At 32.9% G+C, this 20099-nt stretch overlaps 1 protein-coding gene across 1 annotated transcript in view; it reads right to left on the reverse strand.

Annotated features, from left to right (window-relative positions):
• Positions 1-1155: 1155 nt before the first annotated feature.
• Positions 1156-20099, reverse strand: part of LOC132716318 (uncharacterized) — a 41918-nt gene continuing 22974 nt past the window's right edge. Inside the window, exons 5-6 of the mRNA XM_060699564.1 lie at positions 5530-5643; positions 1156-2645 (exon numbers count right to left, since the gene is read on the reverse strand). Of these exons, the coding sequence (XP_060555547.1) occupies positions 2329-2645; positions 5530-5643 (431 nt within the window). The 3' untranslated portion in view covers positions 1156-2328. The remainder of the gene's footprint in view (positions 2646-5529; positions 5644-20099) is intronic.

Consider the following 20099-nt stretch of genomic DNA (forward strand, 5'->3'; position numbering starts at 1 on the left):
CTATTTAACACCAGTTTTGATGGGTAGGAAATTACCACGAAGACCGTAGACCTGAGTGGTTAATTTTCTCGCATCAAAACGATGAGTTAGTTAGATTTAGCCATGCAATAGAGAAAAACAGAGTTAGAAACAGCAAGCGTGTTGCAAGTTTGATTGGAAGAAGGTGTTCAGTGTATTTAGGTGCTAGGGGGCGTGAGAGATGTTGCACATATTCATTATCCCTTATGTACTGACTCAATCAAACCTAGGCTGCAATTTCATAGACATAATACCTTATGATTTAAACTCATGTCATATAACATAATGATTGTGAGCAGAACAATATCTGACACGAACAATAATGGCTTTCAAAATTGTGAGCAGAACAATATCTGACACGAACAATAATGGCTTTCAAAATTGTGAGCAGAACAATATCTGACACGAACAATAATGGCTTTCAAAATTGTAAAAATGAATCCCAAAAATATATTTGGGTCTTATACAAACAGCTTATTTCATAGACATAGCCAACACTATTAAGTGTTGAGAATTATGTACCGCTCAAGCCGGTGCTAGGGGTCGTGAGGGATGTTGCACGTATTCATTATCCCTCATGTACAGACTCAATCAAACCGAGTCTGCCATTCTCTTGTAATTGTGTTGTGATTAATGCTTCCGGGGGATCATTTCATTTCCATTTTTTTATACTTCACAACTGCAGGTGTCAAGTGCTGAGTGGCCGCTGTAAAAAGTTGTCCCGTACTTCACTTCAGTGTTGTTACATTTTTCTGGCCCTTCGGGATCATTGATGCCAGTACTAGTAAGTGTTGAATCAAGCTGGTGCTAGGGGGCGTGAGGGGCGTTGCACGTATTCATTATCCCTCGTGTACAGAATCAATCAAACCGAGTCTGTAATTCTTTGTAATTTTTTGTGATTAATGCTTCCGAGTTATCACTTCGTTTCCAGATTTGTCTACCATCTACGTCATCTAAGCCCCATCCACACCCTTTAATCAAAAGGGTATTTAGCTTTTCTTGATGTTGATGTTCTCATGAAGCACAATTCACAGTTAGTATAATCAAATTAAGAATGTATAGTTTTCTTTAAATGTCCATCAACCGAATGCCCTTTCTGTTTGAATGAACTTTAAAAAGCAAAGGCGTCACAATGTATTTTCATTCAGAAACTCGTTTATTTTCACCTTTAATTGCAAATTTACAACAGAAATAATATGTTTTCTATAGTCTCTTTTCAACTATTATTTCCTTTTTTCATTTTATTAGCACAACGTTACTGTCAATACGTTTGACAATTTTAACCCTGTTTTTTTCATTTATGATTTAAAACAAAAAGAGATTCACAAATCACAATGATAATTAAAGTGTATAAAGCAATGTTTAGATCTGCTGCAAAAGTTGCTGTTTGAATGAAAAAGAAAAACTTCCGAAATGCTTATATGAAATGCTTATGTGAAATCAATATGTTAGTAAATTTCTTTAAAAGCAAATGACGAATTATGAAATCACTGCTTAATTGATTTAACTTTACATAGTTTGTCCTGCAATATTTTATTCTGTTTACGTTTAGTATTCAGGAGTATCCAATTACAGGGACATTCTATGTTAAAAACTCTGTCAAGAATCGACCACAAGATTGTGAAAAATATGTATATAATATTATTTAAATTTTGATAAATGTTTTAAAAATAGTTCATGAAATATAGCTTTATACCCTTTAAGGGGTAAACTGAAAATGGTGAAAATATGGTTTGAATGATAACTAATAACTTTTAAAAAATGTTTGTATTTATTTTGTAAAGATAACCATTTAATCTATTAAAGTTCATTTCAACCATGGGCTTTTCTGTATAACAACAATGACAACAATCCAGAGATTATGAAACGACATGCACTTTCAAAATATAGCTATCTTGTTGCCAACTTACATTTCCATTTTTATCAAATGACTGACAGATTTGCTATAGTTATTACTGAATGTGTTATGTAATTATATAAAATCTATCTAGCATCGCCCTTCACATGGACCCCTTCAGATCATTGACAACAGTGCAAACGACTTTTATATAAAGGCCCGATTTGATTTCATTAAGATTGAAAACTGATAAAGTTGTACGATGTATTAAGTTGCCCAGTTTACTGTATTTAATCGAATTATGTCCATGTTCCTTTCTTGGATAGATCTGTATTAAACGTTGCATGACGACTGAAAATGAAGTAACAATGAAAAATGAAATTAAGTAAAGTATCGGCATGTTGCACAGCGAAACTTTCAGCGAAAAAGGTCCCGATGGTTTAACTTAATGCATGATTTTTACCCCAGTACAATTAAAAAAAATATATGAACATATCGACATAATGCCTGAATAAAATTGATATAAAAACAAACAGAATAATAACGCGGGGGCTAATTTGCATTCGGTTAGATTTAGCGGAGGTGGTAGTATTTGTTGTAGAAATTGCTGCGTCAGGATCAGTGTTCGTTGTAATAGTATCAGCAGTATTTGCTGTAGGTTTAAAAGTTCCCGTTGCTGAAGGAGAGTCTGCCGCTGTCGTTAAAGCGGCACAGGTTTTGCAACATTTCGAATAATCATTGGTGCAATGACTCTGAGTACAGTCAGTATATTCATCACCCCAAGGACAACCTGAAATAAACAATAGTCAAAAAGACATAATAGCTTGATTTAAGAAATAATATATCCCAAACTGTGATTTTATCGCTCAATAACATCACTGTTTGGAGTTCTGATGCGAGGAATTATATCACGAGGGCGTAGCCCGAGTGATATAATGATGCGCATCCGAACGACAAACAGTGATGTTATCCAGCGATAAAATCACCGATTTGGATATATTATTTCGATTCTAACACAACATAAACAAATAAATGCTGCCGTACCTGCTATTAAGCAAAATTTCGCCTGATTTGTTTCCGTACTTATTGTCAGCGCGTCGGATTTTATAGTGGTTACGTCACATGTATAATGATTACGTCACATGTCTAAATATAGAATGTCAAACAGTGACTCTATTGCATAATAACACACACTTTAGGTTCTTCTATGTTCAATAGGGAAAAATGCCGGTCGTGTTAGAATTACGTATAATATCTTTTTAAACTCTATAACAATTTTCAATAACACAAGTTTACATTTCACTCGTTAAGTTTATTTACAACTTGTCGCAAACGCGGCATTAGGATGTGGTAAGTAGAGGATATTTGCTGAGTGTAAGTTCAATACTGAATTTATCGAACAAGTTGAATAAATACGAGTTGAATCCGAGCATATATTTTGATGTGACGATTGTAAGATCTGCTTACATGTTTTTGCGTTTAGATTATGTATTGTAATCTTTTTTTTTCTTTTTTTTTTGTGAACAAGGAGCTTTGCTCAAGTCCGAAAAATATAGATAAATGGTAACCATGTGCAAATTTTTTGACGTGACGTCATTTTCATTACATAATCATAGAGTTAAGACGTGCACTAAAACGTTAGCGTTTTACTAATATAGGCATGTCAATGAAAACTGATTCTTTTAGTTTTTCATTTTGAACGATCTTTATTTTTGGTATATGATAAATAGAATATTAAATTCGTGTAAGTTCATTATTTAATCTATTGAACTCGTTGAATAAAATAATGTGAATAAAATTATATAATGCTTGCCAGAGGCTAGTTTAATATATAGAGGATATTCAAGTTTTTTTCTATAGAAACAGGAGTGTTATGAAAATAAAAATTTCCTCAATTTTAACTTAATGGTAAATGGAAAGTGTGCCAAATAATAATACAACGTGACGTCATTTACAACATCACGTCAGTAAGTTTGTTTTCGTCCCACAAGATGAAAAAAAATCCTTCATATAGGAAAAACTTGAATTATCTGTTTATAATATATATTGTGCTCTTCTGACATTACAATTTGAAAGACTTTCCCTTGAATTTTGTATTCTGACAGAATTGAGAAAAAAAAACGTGTTCCATCAAGACACCAATGAAAAAACGGAACATTACATTTCACAGTGAAAATATGGAAATGAAAGACACATTTTATTTCATCAATATTAGGAGGATACTTTTTCGTTTTAAATATGGAATTTATTTCATGCTTTCCAGTGTTTAATTGTAATATATCAAAGGTTAATTTTCTGATAAACCACTAATGAAATTTATAAAATATAATTTTCACTGTAGCCGGACTACATGTATATCTGAATGCAGATGAACAGAAAATCATAACTAAATGGAATAACAGGCAGAAATAAATGCCGTCATGCGTATTTTTTTTCATTTTAGGAAAAGAAAGTCGATATCATCATACATCATGTTAAAAAAGTGAAACAAAATTATAGAAATTTAACAGAACTATATTTCAAAATTGATGATGTGACGTCATGATGCGATGACGTCACTAAGGAAAAATGTGTGACGCTACGCGACAAAATCAGTAAAAAAACATCTTAAAATCACTTAAAATGCATGAAATAAAAAGAACATTTATTTGTTTTACATATTAGATTGAAATATATTTCATTCGTGAACACCAAATATTATATTTTCACTCGTGGCTACGCCACTCGTGAAAATATTGCATCTAGTAATAACTCAGTGAAATTATATTTCAATCTTACATGCAAAACAAACAAATATCCTCTATATATTTTCACGAAACATGATAAAATGCCACATATTTTCACGAGCCTTGTTTGAGTGAAATATGGAATATATTTTCACGAAACATGATTAAATGCCACATATTTTCACGAGCCATTTATCAAAGAAAAATGGTTACGCGCCCCCTTGCTTAATTGTACAGCGCGCAGTAATATAATTATTGTCTTGTATTGCAAGCGATATTAAGCGCTAAATTCTGACGTCACGTAAACAACTCTAAAAACGTCTGTACAGTGTTGATGACTGAATTCAAACAATATTGGTGTTCGGATTTATTTTCTTAGTTAGACTATTTTCTATCCTTCTAGATAGTTTTCAAAACGAAATTCAACAAAAGTTGTTTTGTATTAATCAGATTTTTCGAACAGTCCCTTAAAATAAATATGAGTTTTGACTCAGCCAACTTTCATATTTATATTTCATATTTATTTTTAAAAAGTATGAAATATATTTGAGTGATATAGCACCATATTTCATGAGTAAAATTAAATTCTCAATATTCTCAAGTACATGATAGAATTTTATACAACTCGTTCAATAAATTCAGTATTAAACTTACACTTTTTCAATTTCATGTTAACAATTACAATACGAAGAATGCTGTAAACACGTAACCGTAGTGAAACAAGAGGTAAACTCTCTGTTAATATCAATTTGAGTTAATCCGTTTCAGCGCTTAGGAAAGAATATGTTATCCTATTTTTTAGAAAATTTCAAACACTATTGTTGATAGAGGAACTTTGCAATAACTTTTATAAATACAAGTATCCTACTAATTACAGACATCTCAATATAGCTTAAAACAGTACGTTATAGAAAGGTAAAATGTAAATGCAAGTAAAATTTGTTTTACCTGGAATATCTAATCGTATATCTTGGCATGTTTTACAGCAAGTTTCAAAGTTAATTCGACACAGTTGTAATGTCATTCCTACACAAAATGACTGTTTATCTCCATAGTCACAATCTAAAAAGAAATAGAGGATATTGAATTAGTGTAGTTTGATACTAATTCTAACTCAACTCGTATTTTTCCCTATTGAACATATAAGAACCGAAAGTGTGTGTTATTATGCTATAAAGTCACTGTTTGACGTTCTATATTTGGATATGTGACGTAATCATTTTACACGTGACGTAACCACTAAAAATGCGACGCGCTGAAAAAAAGTACGGAAACAAATCAGGCGCAATTTTGCTTAATATCAGGTACAACAGCATTTATTTGTTTATGTCGTGTTAGAATCGAAATAATATATCCAAATCGGTGATCTTATCGCTTGATAACATCAATATTTGTCGTTCGGATGCGCATCATTATATCACTCGGGCTACGCCCTCGTGATATAATTCGTCCCATCCGAACTCAAAACAGTGATGTTATTGAGCGATAAAATCACTGTTTGTGATAAATAATTCCTGAAATATATTGAACGAGTGGTATAAAACCATATCATGCGAGCCTGTGGTGAGCAAAATATTTTTGTTCAACGAGTTTAATAAATCTAGTCTTGAATCTAGACGAATATAATATTCTATTTTTCACATATATAAAATAAGGTCAGTAAATTGTTAGAATGAGTAATTTTTAATCACTCGCCTATATTGCAACGATAACATTAGCGCGCCTTTAATAACGCTATGTTTCTATACAGCGCAAATGACGTCGCGTCAAAGTGTTATTACACTTAGTGTAATATCGTCTTTATTAAATAGAGGATTTTGTTTAGTTCAGAATCGGAATATATTTCACCGAGTGAGCACCAAAAGGTATATTTCATGAGTGGCGCAGCCACAAGTGAAATATGAACGAGGTGGAATATATTTCAATCTTACATTAAACTAAACAAATTGTCTTTTTATTTTATGCAGAGAAACGTTTAAAAAGACATTTTAACCTAGTACTGAATGAAAAGCGCGCCAAATAATAATACAACGTGATGTCATTTACGACGTCACGTCATTAAGTTGGTACCCAGTACTGTGCACGCTGGTATTTCACTGAAACAATGTAAGGGGCTTAAATTCAAAACAGTGAAATTATCAAAGTGGTAATTTCACTGTTTCAAACAGTGAAATTACCAGTTTTATATCACTGATATATTTCTATAAACCACCGAAAAGCATGTAATAAATGGTTTTAATACACTTGTTACTATATATAGTAACAAAATTGCCTATGATTTCAACTGATTATGAGTGTCACGTGACCTATTATGAGTTTGCGGCCCGGGGCCGAGAACTAGTTATCAGCCCGCAGAACATGTGCACGTGCACAAACTGAAACAATGACGTCATATTTTACGTCATCAAACAGTTAACTGTAAAAGTGAAAGTAGGTTGTCAGCACGAATCGATTTATTTTTATTATGAGAGCTTAAGCGTATTTAGTACAAACACATTTTTGTTACTTTTGAAATTTGAAGAAATTCTTTCCGAAAAAAATGAAAATAAAACTTGCTTCTTGATTCTACTGCTTTGAACACACAAACAGTAAACATCTCTGTACAGAACAGTAGAAGAGTAGACAAGAATTTCAAGGAAAGAACTTCAAAGTCTATTAAATTTTGTTTTGATTTTTTTAATGCTACTATTAGATCTACCAAGTGTATTAAAGACATTAATACACGTCAGCGTGGGGCCGGAAGGTGATAATCGGCCCTGAATGAATAATGACCCTCGGGCTAAAGCCCTCGGGTCCATTATTCATTTTGCGGGCCGATTATCACCTTCCGGCCCTCTCCTGCCGTGTATTAACCTCTTATTATCACATACGGTTAGCATAATATTATTTTATTCAACGAGTGCAATAAATTCAATAATGAACTTTCACGAATTTAATATTCTATTTATCACATACACTAAATAAAGACCGTTTAAATTGAATAAGTGTCATTTTTCATTGACGCGCTTATAGTATAACGCAAACATTTAGCGCGTCTTTACACTATGTTTGTAAAACGCTAATGACGTCACGTCAAAATATATGCACAGCCGTGTTATACCATATTTACGGAGTTGCAAAATCGGCACGGGTGTGTGATAAAATCAATCTTACATGCAATGTATTTATGGATTATCAGGACTAACAAAATGACGAAAGAAGTCCCTTAAAGTAAACATTTTAGTTTTGACTCCGGCCACTTTCATATTCATATTTCATACTGATTATTTACAATTTTGACTTATATAGCACCATGTTTCATGGGTAAAATTAAATAATATTGGTTGAAAAGAAAACATTATAAGAACTGAAAACATAAATAAAAATGCTTGTTTTTGTTGTTTGAAAAGGCTTTGTATACTATTTTACCGAAGGTGAAAACATAACAGCCGCATGTACAAGTAGTCCCTAACCAGCGATTATTGGCAGTTTAACACCGCTTTTTTTCTTCTTTGTCTATAGTGACAAAATCAGTGGAGTGTGACATGACTTTCACCATCGTACCATCGCGTCTTCACCATCGTTCCATCGCGGGTACAGAAGACATAAAAAATCCCTATTGTCCAAACGGAACACCGTAGATAAAAGAAATAAATGTCGCAAGTCACTTCTGGATTTACAACGAGCAAGTGACGTACATTTTATAAAACCCTTATTCAAATCGCACTCGTGGCCCAATTGCAAGTTATTTTGAGTAGAGCGTTATCAATTCGAAGGACAGTGACATTGTGAGCGAGAAATGCTTCTGTATTCATATTATACACATATACTGGAGGTGGGTTTTCAAACATATGAAAGGAATTTCACGAAAAGAAGCACACGTGATATTTTTTAAACATTCCTAGTATGTTCAACTGTTTAAACTATAACTGCAGTGTGTTTAAACAGCAAGTCCCCAATTTCATATTTATTTTTAATTCAATCACTCCACGTGATTTTGTCACAATAGACAAAGAAGGAAAATCAAAGCACATAAGGCGCTGAATTTGTTTGGGTCTCAAAATATCAGAAAGGTGAAGGTTGTGAGATTATAAAACCATTTGTTTTTGTATAGTGCCATCAATGCTTTCCAGCTTTTTAATTGTAGTAGATTGGCTATAAGACTTTTTGCAACACTGATATTCAATCCAATGTTTATTAAGTCTTAAACAATTTGAAAAAAAAAAGAAGTAAGTTGCCTTAACTGGAATTTGAACTCCAGACCTCCCGCTTCCTAAGAAGTCGCACAAACACCCCGGCCACAGTGAATTTAAATGTAAATGGCCTGAAGAAAAGCATATTATTCTAAATTAGGGTTTGTAACGACGCTATCTGTTGTTTAACACTTGTGTACATAATCATTGCGCTTACTATAAGCATGTATATCTATAAAGAATAAAACAATATTAGAAATCTTCGACCGTTCGGGAATTATTTTGCTTGAAAATTAATGCGCCTGTCATGTGACCATATTTACGCAGTGATCTCCCCTGAATTTGTCGGCCTTAGTGTTACATATAAAGGGAAGTAACCGCTTCAAAAAGCGGACGATTTTCGGCATTTGCAATTAACAGCATTAGAGTCTGAAATTTCACTACCATTATTTGATTGGTCTGACGACCCAATCAAATAAAAACTGGTGTTAAACTGCCAATAAACACTGGTTAGGGACTACTTGTATATGCGGCTGTTATGTTTTCTCCCTCGATTTTAGTTTACAAAGCATTTTAAAGCAACAATAAAAAACATATTTATTTATTTTTTTCAGTTCATACTGTTTTCTTTTCATACAATACCGAAATCATATCTCACATAAACAAACGCCACATATTAGACCCATATCAATTAATAAATATTTTGACAAAACGGCGCCAATCCGTAAGCAGCGTAATGACATCATCCTAGTAAGTAAACAACTCATTCATAATCAAGCTGACGTTATTTCATACATGCAAGAATGATAAACGGGGCACTGATGTAAACACAATACGACGTAAGTTTATATTGATGAAAACTTGATAAAATAACGTTTTTTTTCTAATTCTTTCTTTTGTTTGATAGTTTCTATATCTTCGCAACAGTAGGGTGCAAAAATAGAACAGCGTTATACGAAAATCGGCAACGGAAGTTGTTTCCGCTTGAAAAATAACATTAGTGATTTTCCTTATTTTATCGTGTTAGAATCGAAATAACATCGGCCTGAGAAGTGAATATCGGCTATTTAAAACAGGGTTTGTCGTTTTGAGGCGACAAAATTAACCGCTCAGGCCTACGGCCTTCGTGGTCAATTCATACGCATCAAAACTTTAAACCGGTGTTTAAAAGCTGCTATACACCTCTAAGGCCGATGTTATTTCCTAAATGAACATTTTGAGTATTGTGAAGTGAACAATGAAAGTAAGTTACACGTTACATACGGCGGTTTCAGACCCCAACATTTTACCAAAATAAGTTCCAAATATGCAAAAATAGTTCCTACAGCGTAATGACTCAGTGAAAATATTGTGATAAATACTGTAAAAGTAGTCATTAATCGCACATATGTATATTATAAATACTTCAATCTTGCACCTTTTTACCTTTCTTAAAATCTTATTACTTTATTCTCAAATTTAATTTTTTTTAAATAATTTTACTCATCAAAAGGATCGCAGCGCTAACAAACAGCTGAAAGTGAAAACAAAAGAGCACAAGGCATAAGAAAACTGACCGATAATGGATAATGTCACATTCAGTTTTTGTGTGTGTGTGTGTGTTTTTTTTTTCAATCTGGGTATGCACTGTAGGGGATATTGAATAAGTGTCAGATTAATACTGAATTAATTGAAAGAGTAGAATAAAAAATATTTAGAGAATATTGAATGTGTGTAAGTTCAATACTGAATTTTGTGAGCTTCTGGCGAATAAATTCAGTAATGAACTTACACGAATTTAATTGATGCGAAAAAATTAACCACTCAGGTCTACGGCCTTCGTGGTCAATTTCTACGCATCCAAACTCCAAACCGGTGTTAAAAAGCCAATATACAACTCTCAGGTCGATGTTATTTTTATTCTATCACGATAAAATAAGGAATATCACTAATGTTATTTTTTCAAGCGGAAATAACTTCCGGTGCCGATTTTCGTATAACGCTGTTCGATTTTCGCACCCTTCTGTTGCAAGAATATAGAAAATATTAAACAAAATAAATAATAAGAAAAAAAAACGTTATTTTATCAAGTTTTCTACAATAAAAACGTGCGTCGTATTGTGTTTACATCAGTGCCCCATTTATCATTCTGGTATGTATGAAATAACTTCAGCTTGTTTATAAATGAGTTGTTTACTTACGATGACGTCATTACGCTGCTTGCGGATTGGTGCCGTTTTGTCAAAATATTTATTAGCTGATTTGGATCGAATATGTGGCGTAAGTGTATGTGAGATTATTTCGGTATTGTATGAATAGAAAACATTATACGAACAGAAAATATAAATAAAAATGCTTTTTTTTTGTTGCTTTAAAAGACCTTCTTAACTATATAAACTATATAATCGAGGGTTAAAACATAAAAGCCGCATATACAAGAAGTCCCTAACCAGTGTTTTTTTTTGGCAGTTTTTCACCGTTTTTTTCCTTCTTTGTCTATAATGACAAAATCACGTGGAGAGATAGAATATTCTATTTATCACAGACCGTTTAAAGTGAAAAAGTCATTGACGCGCCTATAGTATAACGCTAACATTAAGTGCGTCTTTACACTAGGTTTGTTTAACCCAAATGACGTCACGTCAAAATATATGCACAGACGTGCAATACCAATTTTTCAGAGTCGCAAAAGCGGAACGGGAGAAGATATTGAATGAGTGTAGGTTTAATACCAAAGTTATTGAACGTGGTGAATAAAATCATATTATGCGAGCCTCTGGTTGTTTTATCACATAACCCGCAGCGCAGGAGTGTAATAAATAGAGGATATTTGTTTAGTTCAGTGTAAAATCGGAATATATTTCACCGAGTGAGCACGAAAAGGTATATTTCACGAGTGGCGCAGCCATTATATGCAAATAAACGTTTTAAAAAGACATTAAACCTAATACTGAATGAAAAGCGCGCCAAATAATAATACAACGTGACGTCATTTACGTCGTCACGTCATTAAGTTGGTACCCAGTACTGTGCCCGCTGGTATTTCACTGAAACAACGTAAGGGGCTTAAATTCAAAACAGTGAAATTACCAGTTTTATATCACTGATATATTTCTATAAACCACCGAAAAGTATGTAATAAAGCCATTTAATAAAAACGATATTACACTATAGTCTGTCCCGTTAAAAATGGAAATGAACTTTTGCCTGGTATGAATTAACAAAACGAGGTTGAATAAAATTTAAAATATTTTTTTGTAAACTAAAAAAAGTCACCCTCGAGATTTTTTCTCTAAAGTGTCTACTTTTCTTGTGAAAGCAAATTTTGGTAAATCTCTGTTGTTTATTTTTCATAGCCATTGCCGAAGTACTCTTCATTTGAAGATGAACGGGAGAACGCAAGTGTCATGTTTCTAAAATATACATGAGGTTCTCGGGGTCGTTTCATGATTATTTTACAAAGCTTGATCTACAAGATATAACAGTTTAGTTGGAAAACTTTAAAAAAATGAAAAATAAGCAACAAGAACACTGAGTGACATGGAGTAGATCTAGAAATTGCAAATCCATTTTAGTTGTCAACATCACAATGTAAATGGATTCCTGACTAACAAAAACTCAACGTCAACAACAATTTACGAAATACATGACGTAACAAAAATGCCTCGCGCTCTTTATGGACGATTCCAGTTGCGGCATTGACAGAGGGCGGTTAGGCATATGTAACCTCATACTGATAATTTTAAGCCTGGAGATAAATTTGTCTTAATGGCATTTTAAAAAAAAATGGTATAGAATTACCCAGATTTTGCAACTTAACTGTTAAAATTACACCTTAAATTCATATATTAATAATAAAACTTTTGATAACATTTAAATAATTTTAAACACACTTAATGACATGAATCTATAGAAGTACAATACTTCTTCCACTAATTACATATAACCTTCGTTTTGATTGTATGTTTTAAACTATTTTTCTCAAAAAAATGACTTCCCTATAAATCATATTATCGGTATCTAGTTATTCAAAACTTCTGTAATTCCTACTCTTTTAGCTACAAAATATACAATACGCGTATCTTTTCTCTCGCGGAAATATGCTTTTTGTTTTTTTTTTTCATTGAATATTTTCAACTTTTAGGAAGGCTACAATTATTGAGGACGTCACTCAGTGTTTCTCTTTGACTAGATCCCCCTTCATATTAACTATTAACATAATATGTAACACTTTGTGTCTACAAAAAAAAAAAAACACACGCACACGCACACACACACACACACACACACACATATTGTCGTTTATTGAACACTCAAATTCTAACTTATTCTTAATAGTCAAATATCAAATCACAGCCGGTATTCCTGGACATTTTGTTTAATTGTGAGACGGAAAGTTACATCTGTATTTACGAGCTTAAAGTGTATAGGCCTACGTTTGATAGCTTATAATTTACAGTTTCATCGAACGCCAGTCTGTGTTCTCTAATAAGCGAGAGAGTTAATTAAAGTAGACACTGTAGTTACAAGCAAACCAATGCTGAACGTATAGTAAATCAGTTCTCTTCTTGTCAGATTTGAAAGATAATGTAGTATTTGTTGGCGATTTCTTGTGAAAAGTTTAGCGCACGAATATCGCACCCGAAATAAGAAGGGAGACATATTTTTGTTTCCCATCGAACCTGGTCAATTTAATTATTTTGAATAGACGTGATAATACTTATGGACAGAATTCAGACAACAACAGAATTGTGTAAATTAAACATTATCTAGCTAAGAACCATTTTTATAGGCCTCTAGCCAGAGTTCCTGTTCCCCTACGAAGCGTTGCGGTATTCAGGATACGCGCGTGTTTGAAAAGCTATCTTATCAAATCACTTCATTGCTCTTTTTCTCTTAAAAAGAATATAAAATACATCAGTATATCATGGTAGTTATATAAATCTTTGTGCGTTAGAATTTATAATTTAAAAGCAGTTACTGATTTTTTTTCACTTAAAATGATTTAATGGTTTGCTAGTAAAATTGCCTTTTGACACCAACTTTGTTCTTATTTTCTTTTTAATGATAACATTTAGCTATTGATGAGTAAGTAAATAAGAATAATCAAATTTCTATTATTACCGAGTACATTTCACGCTAATTTTGAGACGAACCCTGAATGACGTCTATACGTGCGTCCATATGTAAGTCAACGGGAAAATTTATAATTTTAACATTTTGACTATATTACTGACTTTATAATAAAAAAAGAAAAACATGCCTAGAGATATTGACGTCAGGGTATACATGACATTAATTTGAATGATTTAACTATTGTATTAAATAAAAAATGGAATATTCAAATTTGATGGGACAGACTATAGTTTATTTTATGCTTTTCAGTGGATTATTATTTATCCGTGAAAATTATATTATACCAATTCTAACAATGTCAGACTGTTAAAAGAAAAGCAGAGCTGAAATCAGCCCAAGACTGTTTGTATTTTATGAAAAATTCCGACTATATTAATATTTTCAGCGGTAATTCAAGGCAGAATGGGCATGGATGCTTAGATGACCACGACGACATATTACAACTTTTTAAAGTCAGTGGTTCAGCTTTATACTATTGTAAAGAAAAAAATAATTTGAGGGGAAAAGAACGTTACTTACAAAGATCAAAACCCATGGAAAAATTTTCTCGCTTCGAACTTTGTGACGGCATTTCAGTTGAAGTACGGGACGAAATAAAATCCTGTTTGCCAGGAAAATTGTGCAGAAGTATATTTCATCTATCTTGACACAATAACATCACGAATTTCAGAAGAAAGGGAAAAACTAACTTTTCGGCTGCATCCGCCGTCTTGTTTGTTTGGGTAACGAACAGCGTTATTCTCCCCCTTGGACCTACACTCAATCAATATCCTCCAGTTATTCAACAAAATAAATAAATTTAGTGTTGAATCGGCAAAAATAAAGTCCGAGCGGGGTCATAGGCCCCGCGAGGGCTGTAGCGCTCTTAGATAAAATGTATGACGTGGATAAATTAAATGAAGTCATATTCAAAATTATAAATCTAACGAGTCTGGGTAAAATCCTAAGTTAATAGGGCGCTGCCAATTTGAAATCCTTTTAGGCTAGTACGCGGAAGCCCGGTCCGGGGAGGGCTGTAGCGCTCTTAGATAAGTATATGGCGTGAATAAGATAAAATAAATTCTAACACAACACGCAATTTACCCTATTGAATATAGACAACCGAAAGTCTGAAAAATCCTGTTGACGTTTCATATTTACTATATTTACACATAACAATGTGACGTAATCATAATACATATGACGTAACCACTAAAATGCGACGCACTAAAAATAAGTACAAAACAAATCAGGCGCAATTTAGCTAAATATCATGTATGGCAGTATTTATTTTATAATGTCGAGTTAGAATCGAAAAAATATCTCCAGATCGGTGATGATATCGCATCAGAAATCCACACAGTGATGTTATTGAGCGACTAAATCACTGTTTGGATATATTATTTATAAAATTACATTAAAATCAATGAAGATAATAGCGAGCTCGAAGAGCAGGCCTGTTTGCAAAGCAAGCTTAAGGGTAACGCGAGTATCTGCTAGATAGTAATGGTTTTAATAACTTTCGCCGGAAGTGCTGCAAAATTATGGGTTATTGACCAGTCGCAACATTCCGAACTACAATATAACATTAAGAGCCGAGAATTTTTGATAGAAAACGGATGCGTAGACTGGTATCCTGCGCACTTCTATGGGAACCTATATAGGACAGGAAACCACAATGAAAAGAATGCAGTGCATGAAATACTGAATTGCAGATATAAAACGGAAAATGTAAAAAATGGCGTTGAGTGATTTAATATCGTGCTGCTAAAAGTGTGCATTTCTAAGTGTATTCAAACATAAAATAAGAAGCCCCCGATGGCTTCAAATTATAATGTAATATAATTTCTGTCAAAGAGTTCGATTTGAGGCCTTGCTTTATTCATTTTATTTAACTAGTTTGAGAAAAATCCTTAGTTAATTGGGTGAACTCATTTTGAAATCATTGTGAGCTTCAGATATAGATATCAGGGTGCTTTTGAGCGTCTACATAATTGAGACTATTGCTAGAAGACGCATTCGAAATAACACTTCCGGTAAAAGAATGTCATATATAAATTAGAAAATATTCATGCTTATTATTTTTAAGAACTGCAGTTTCTATGATAAACATGAAAACTAACTTTTACATATCCATTTTGATACAACAAATTTAAAATATAACGTAAAAACAACAACTGTGCTTAGAGATTAACATGGTGGACTGGGTTTTCCAAATTAAGTTGTAGTGGTGCTCCTTGCCTTAGCTACACAGCATGTAGCCACTCAAATAATAGTGAGAACTTCGGAGGATTTCGGAAATATTCTGAGAACTCCTGTGTTAGGTTGAATTCGTTCAATTCATTCGTTTCTGTTTAAGGTACACAATTTGATTTTACTAATTTACGAAGTGCAAAGAAAGATCTGGTATCCATGTATGGTAAACATGTAATGTTTGATATTAAACTATCAAATCTTAATCAATAAGAGCTTTCCGCGCCATAGGTAGCACCTTATTTCAAATGATTCTATTTGTCACATTATAAAATAAGAACGATAAATTGTTAAGAATTTTACTTTTTTCTGACGAGCCTATTGTGTAACGCTTATATTAGCGCGCTTCAACGCTACTGTATATTTTTATATAACGCAAATGAAGTCACGTCAGAGTCTTATGAACTAGTGCAATATCGCTTTTTTATTTAATTTTATGGTGCTATATCACTCAAATATATTTCATTTTCGTTTAAAAGAAATATGAAATATAAATATGAAAGTGGGCGGAGTCAAAACTCATATTTATTTTCAGGGACTTCTTTCGCCATTTTGTTTGGAAAAAATAGATCAATAAAAAACAACTTTTTGTTGAATTTCGTTTTGAAAACTATATAAAATGATAGAAAATCCTTTAACTAAGATTTTTTTTCCGAACACTTATATCTCTTATTCAGTCATAACCACTGTAATGACGTTTAAAGATTGTTCACGTGACGTCGCAATGTAGCGCCAAACAGCGCGTGCAAAAATAATAAAAACATGATCGCTATTTCAATGTCGCAAACCGATTCAATTTCACATTTATTTCTCCATTAATACTCTGTATTTCGTTTGAAAAATATAAAATTAAATTAAATACACAATAATTTTATGTGTATTGAACCGCGTGACGCATATTTCGATAAAAATCATTATATATTACTGCGCGCTCTATATTTGCAGTTCCGTAGCAAGCATGGCGGTTCGTAACCATTTTTCTTTCATAATAAATTTTCACTCAACAAATTTCCGCATATGTTTACTCGCCATTTCGGCTCGTGAAAATGTGTGGCATTTTATCATGTTTCTTAAAATATATTCCATTTTTCACGCAATAAAAATACTCTTACTATTAAATGACTTTATCACACACCCGTGCCGATTTTGCGACTCCGTAAATATCATTCTCCATGCAGCGATCGCCCCTAAATTCTTCGGCGTAGATCTCTGCCACCAAGGGTCCGATATATCAACATTTCTGATATACTATATTTTTTTCAAAAATTGTTTTATCTACTGCTTTTATCAATCAGATAAGTTTTCTCTCATTTATTAAACAATGTTTATTAACAAATAAATAAATAAATAAATAATATGAATATTTAGAAATAATTTAAAAAATATGAGAATATTTTATACCAGACAATATTTTGATATTTTATATTTTTAGCTTTTGAATTTATTTTTCGTTATTTTGTACACTTTTGATATTTTTTGATAAACTATATCGAACGTAGTCACTAAAAGTTAAAAAATAAAACAGAAGGAGAAAAATGACGTTAGATTTTCTATGTAGCGGTCAATATTTTCATTTGAATTTCGACGTTACGTCATGTGACTTTCATCATCATGTGACGTTTTTGAAGGCAGTGATTACAACCTGCCAATGGAGGTAATCACTGTGAGGAATTTGCGTAAATATGGTATTTCACGGCTGTGCATATATTTTCACGTGACGTCATTAGCGTTATACAAACATGGTGTAAAGACGCGCTAAATTTTAGCGTTATACTATTTGCGCGTCAATGAAATATGACTCTTATTTCACCTTAAACGGTCATTATTTTGATTTGTGAAAAATAGAATATTAAATTCGTGTAAGTTCATTACTGAATTTATATCACTCTATTAATAATGCCAGAGGCTTGCATAATATAATTTTATTCAACTCGTGCAATAAATTCAGTATTGAAGTTACACTCATTCAACACCCTCTATTTATCAAATAAACGTGCCGCTTTCGCAACACCGTAAAGATAGTATTGCAAGGATGTGCATATATTTTGACGTGATGTCATATACGTTGTACAAACATGCAGCCTTAAGACACGCTAAATGTTGGCGTTATACTATAGGCGCGTCAATGAAAATGTTTTTTTTTTTACTTTAAACAGGTTTTATTATTGGTATGTGACAAAAATATAATTATATCTGTGTAAGTTTATTACTTTATTTATTGAAAGAATCATATTATGTGAGTTCCTCAATAAAGTCAGTATTAAGCTGACATTCTAACACTCCACGTGATTTTGTTACTATAGACAAAGAAGAAAAAACCGGTGTTAAACTGCAAATAAACACTCGATAGGGCGGCTGTTATTTGTTCAGCCTCGATTTTACACTTTACAAAGCATTTAAAAGCAACGATAAACTAGAAATGTGTCGGACAGGGGTGCACTACACTCAATTGTTTTGCCAATCTTATGACTTTAGGTCCAATATTTTTAGGCTACATGTGTTAAATACTCTTTGAGATATGTGGGATACTAAGTCAAAAGCAATAAATCTAAAAATATTAAATATAACCGCACAAATACTTTTTGAGTTTCGTGCGACACAAGTTGAAAGTTGTAAATTTTTACTAAATCAAGAGCAATAACATAAAAATACTAAATATATCCACACGAAAATACCCAGGTGCACAACTACACATGCTGATCAACATTTCTGTAAAGTTTCATGACACTAGGTCAAGTACTTTTTGAGTAACGAGCGACACAAGTTGAAAATTGTAAATTTTTACTTAATCAATGGCAATTACTTTAAAAATACTAAATATATCCACACGAAAATACCCAAGTGCACAACTGCACATGCTGATCAGTATTTCTCTAAAGTTGCATAACTCTTGGTCAAATTCTTTATATTTTGAGCTACGTGCAACACAAAAGAGAACGGCCGAATGGACGTACAGACGGACAAGGGTAAATCTAAATCCCCCCCCCCCTTAAAGTGGTGGCACAAAAAGCATTTTTAATTTTCAGTTCTTATAATGTTTTCTTTTCATGCAATACCGAAATAATATCTCACAAGCACTAACACCAAGGATTTGATCCATATCAGTTAATTAATAAATATTTTGACAAAAAGGCGCCAAGCCTTAAGCAGCTTAATGACGTCATCCCAAGTATAAAACGCATCCATAAACGCTGACGAAAGCTGCTCAAACGGAACTCTCTTTGCACATACACAGGTCATATTCTCTGCTAAAAACAAACCAGCGATCGGTAACAATCCAATGTAATTGAAAGGAAAGGAGGTATGACACGTAGAAAAGATGTATACCACGGAACACAAGAATATTTTATTAATGTGCTGATTTGTCATGTGCCCGTTTTTCATGTATTGCAACTTCACAATAAGCTACAAAAAAATCGACATGTCTTGCCTCGCCCATCACCTCGACATATTTTTCGGACTGATATGAACCTGTGGCTTTATTATATATGCATCATACATATTTAATAATATTTAATATGTTAATTTACATATCATCTTGGGACAAATGGCAGTATATTGTCAAAAAAATGTAAAATTCATAAAAACACCCTACTTTCGGTTTTGCAGTGACACGGGCTACCTCTCTTCATTTGAATTTTTGTAACACAGGTACCTCTCATTTTTTAAAATGGGGACCGTCAAGGCACGACAGATGCTTTGATTTGCGTTAATCGTTAACTATGTAATATTAAACGGTACAAAAATATGTTACCCTTCTTATTTCGGATGCGATGTTCATGAGTGCGCTAGGTTTCAGTTTTTCACAAGAAATCGCCAACAAATACTTTATTATCATGCAAATTCTGACAAGAAATGTACAGAAAGGAGAACTGATTCCCTATACGTTCAGCATTGGTTTGCTTGTAATCACAGGGTCTACTTTAACTAACTCCCCCGCTAATGAGAGAACACAGACTCGCGTTTATTCGAGGTAAATGTAAATTATAAGAATATAAT

This window comes from Ruditapes philippinarum, unplaced genomic scaffold (genome assembly GCF_026571515.1).
Source record: "Ruditapes philippinarum isolate M1 unplaced genomic scaffold, ASM2657151v2 ctg6336_1_1_1_1, whole genome shotgun sequence".
Classification (NCBI taxonomy): domain Eukaryota; kingdom Metazoa; phylum Mollusca; class Bivalvia; order Venerida; family Veneridae; genus Ruditapes; species Ruditapes philippinarum.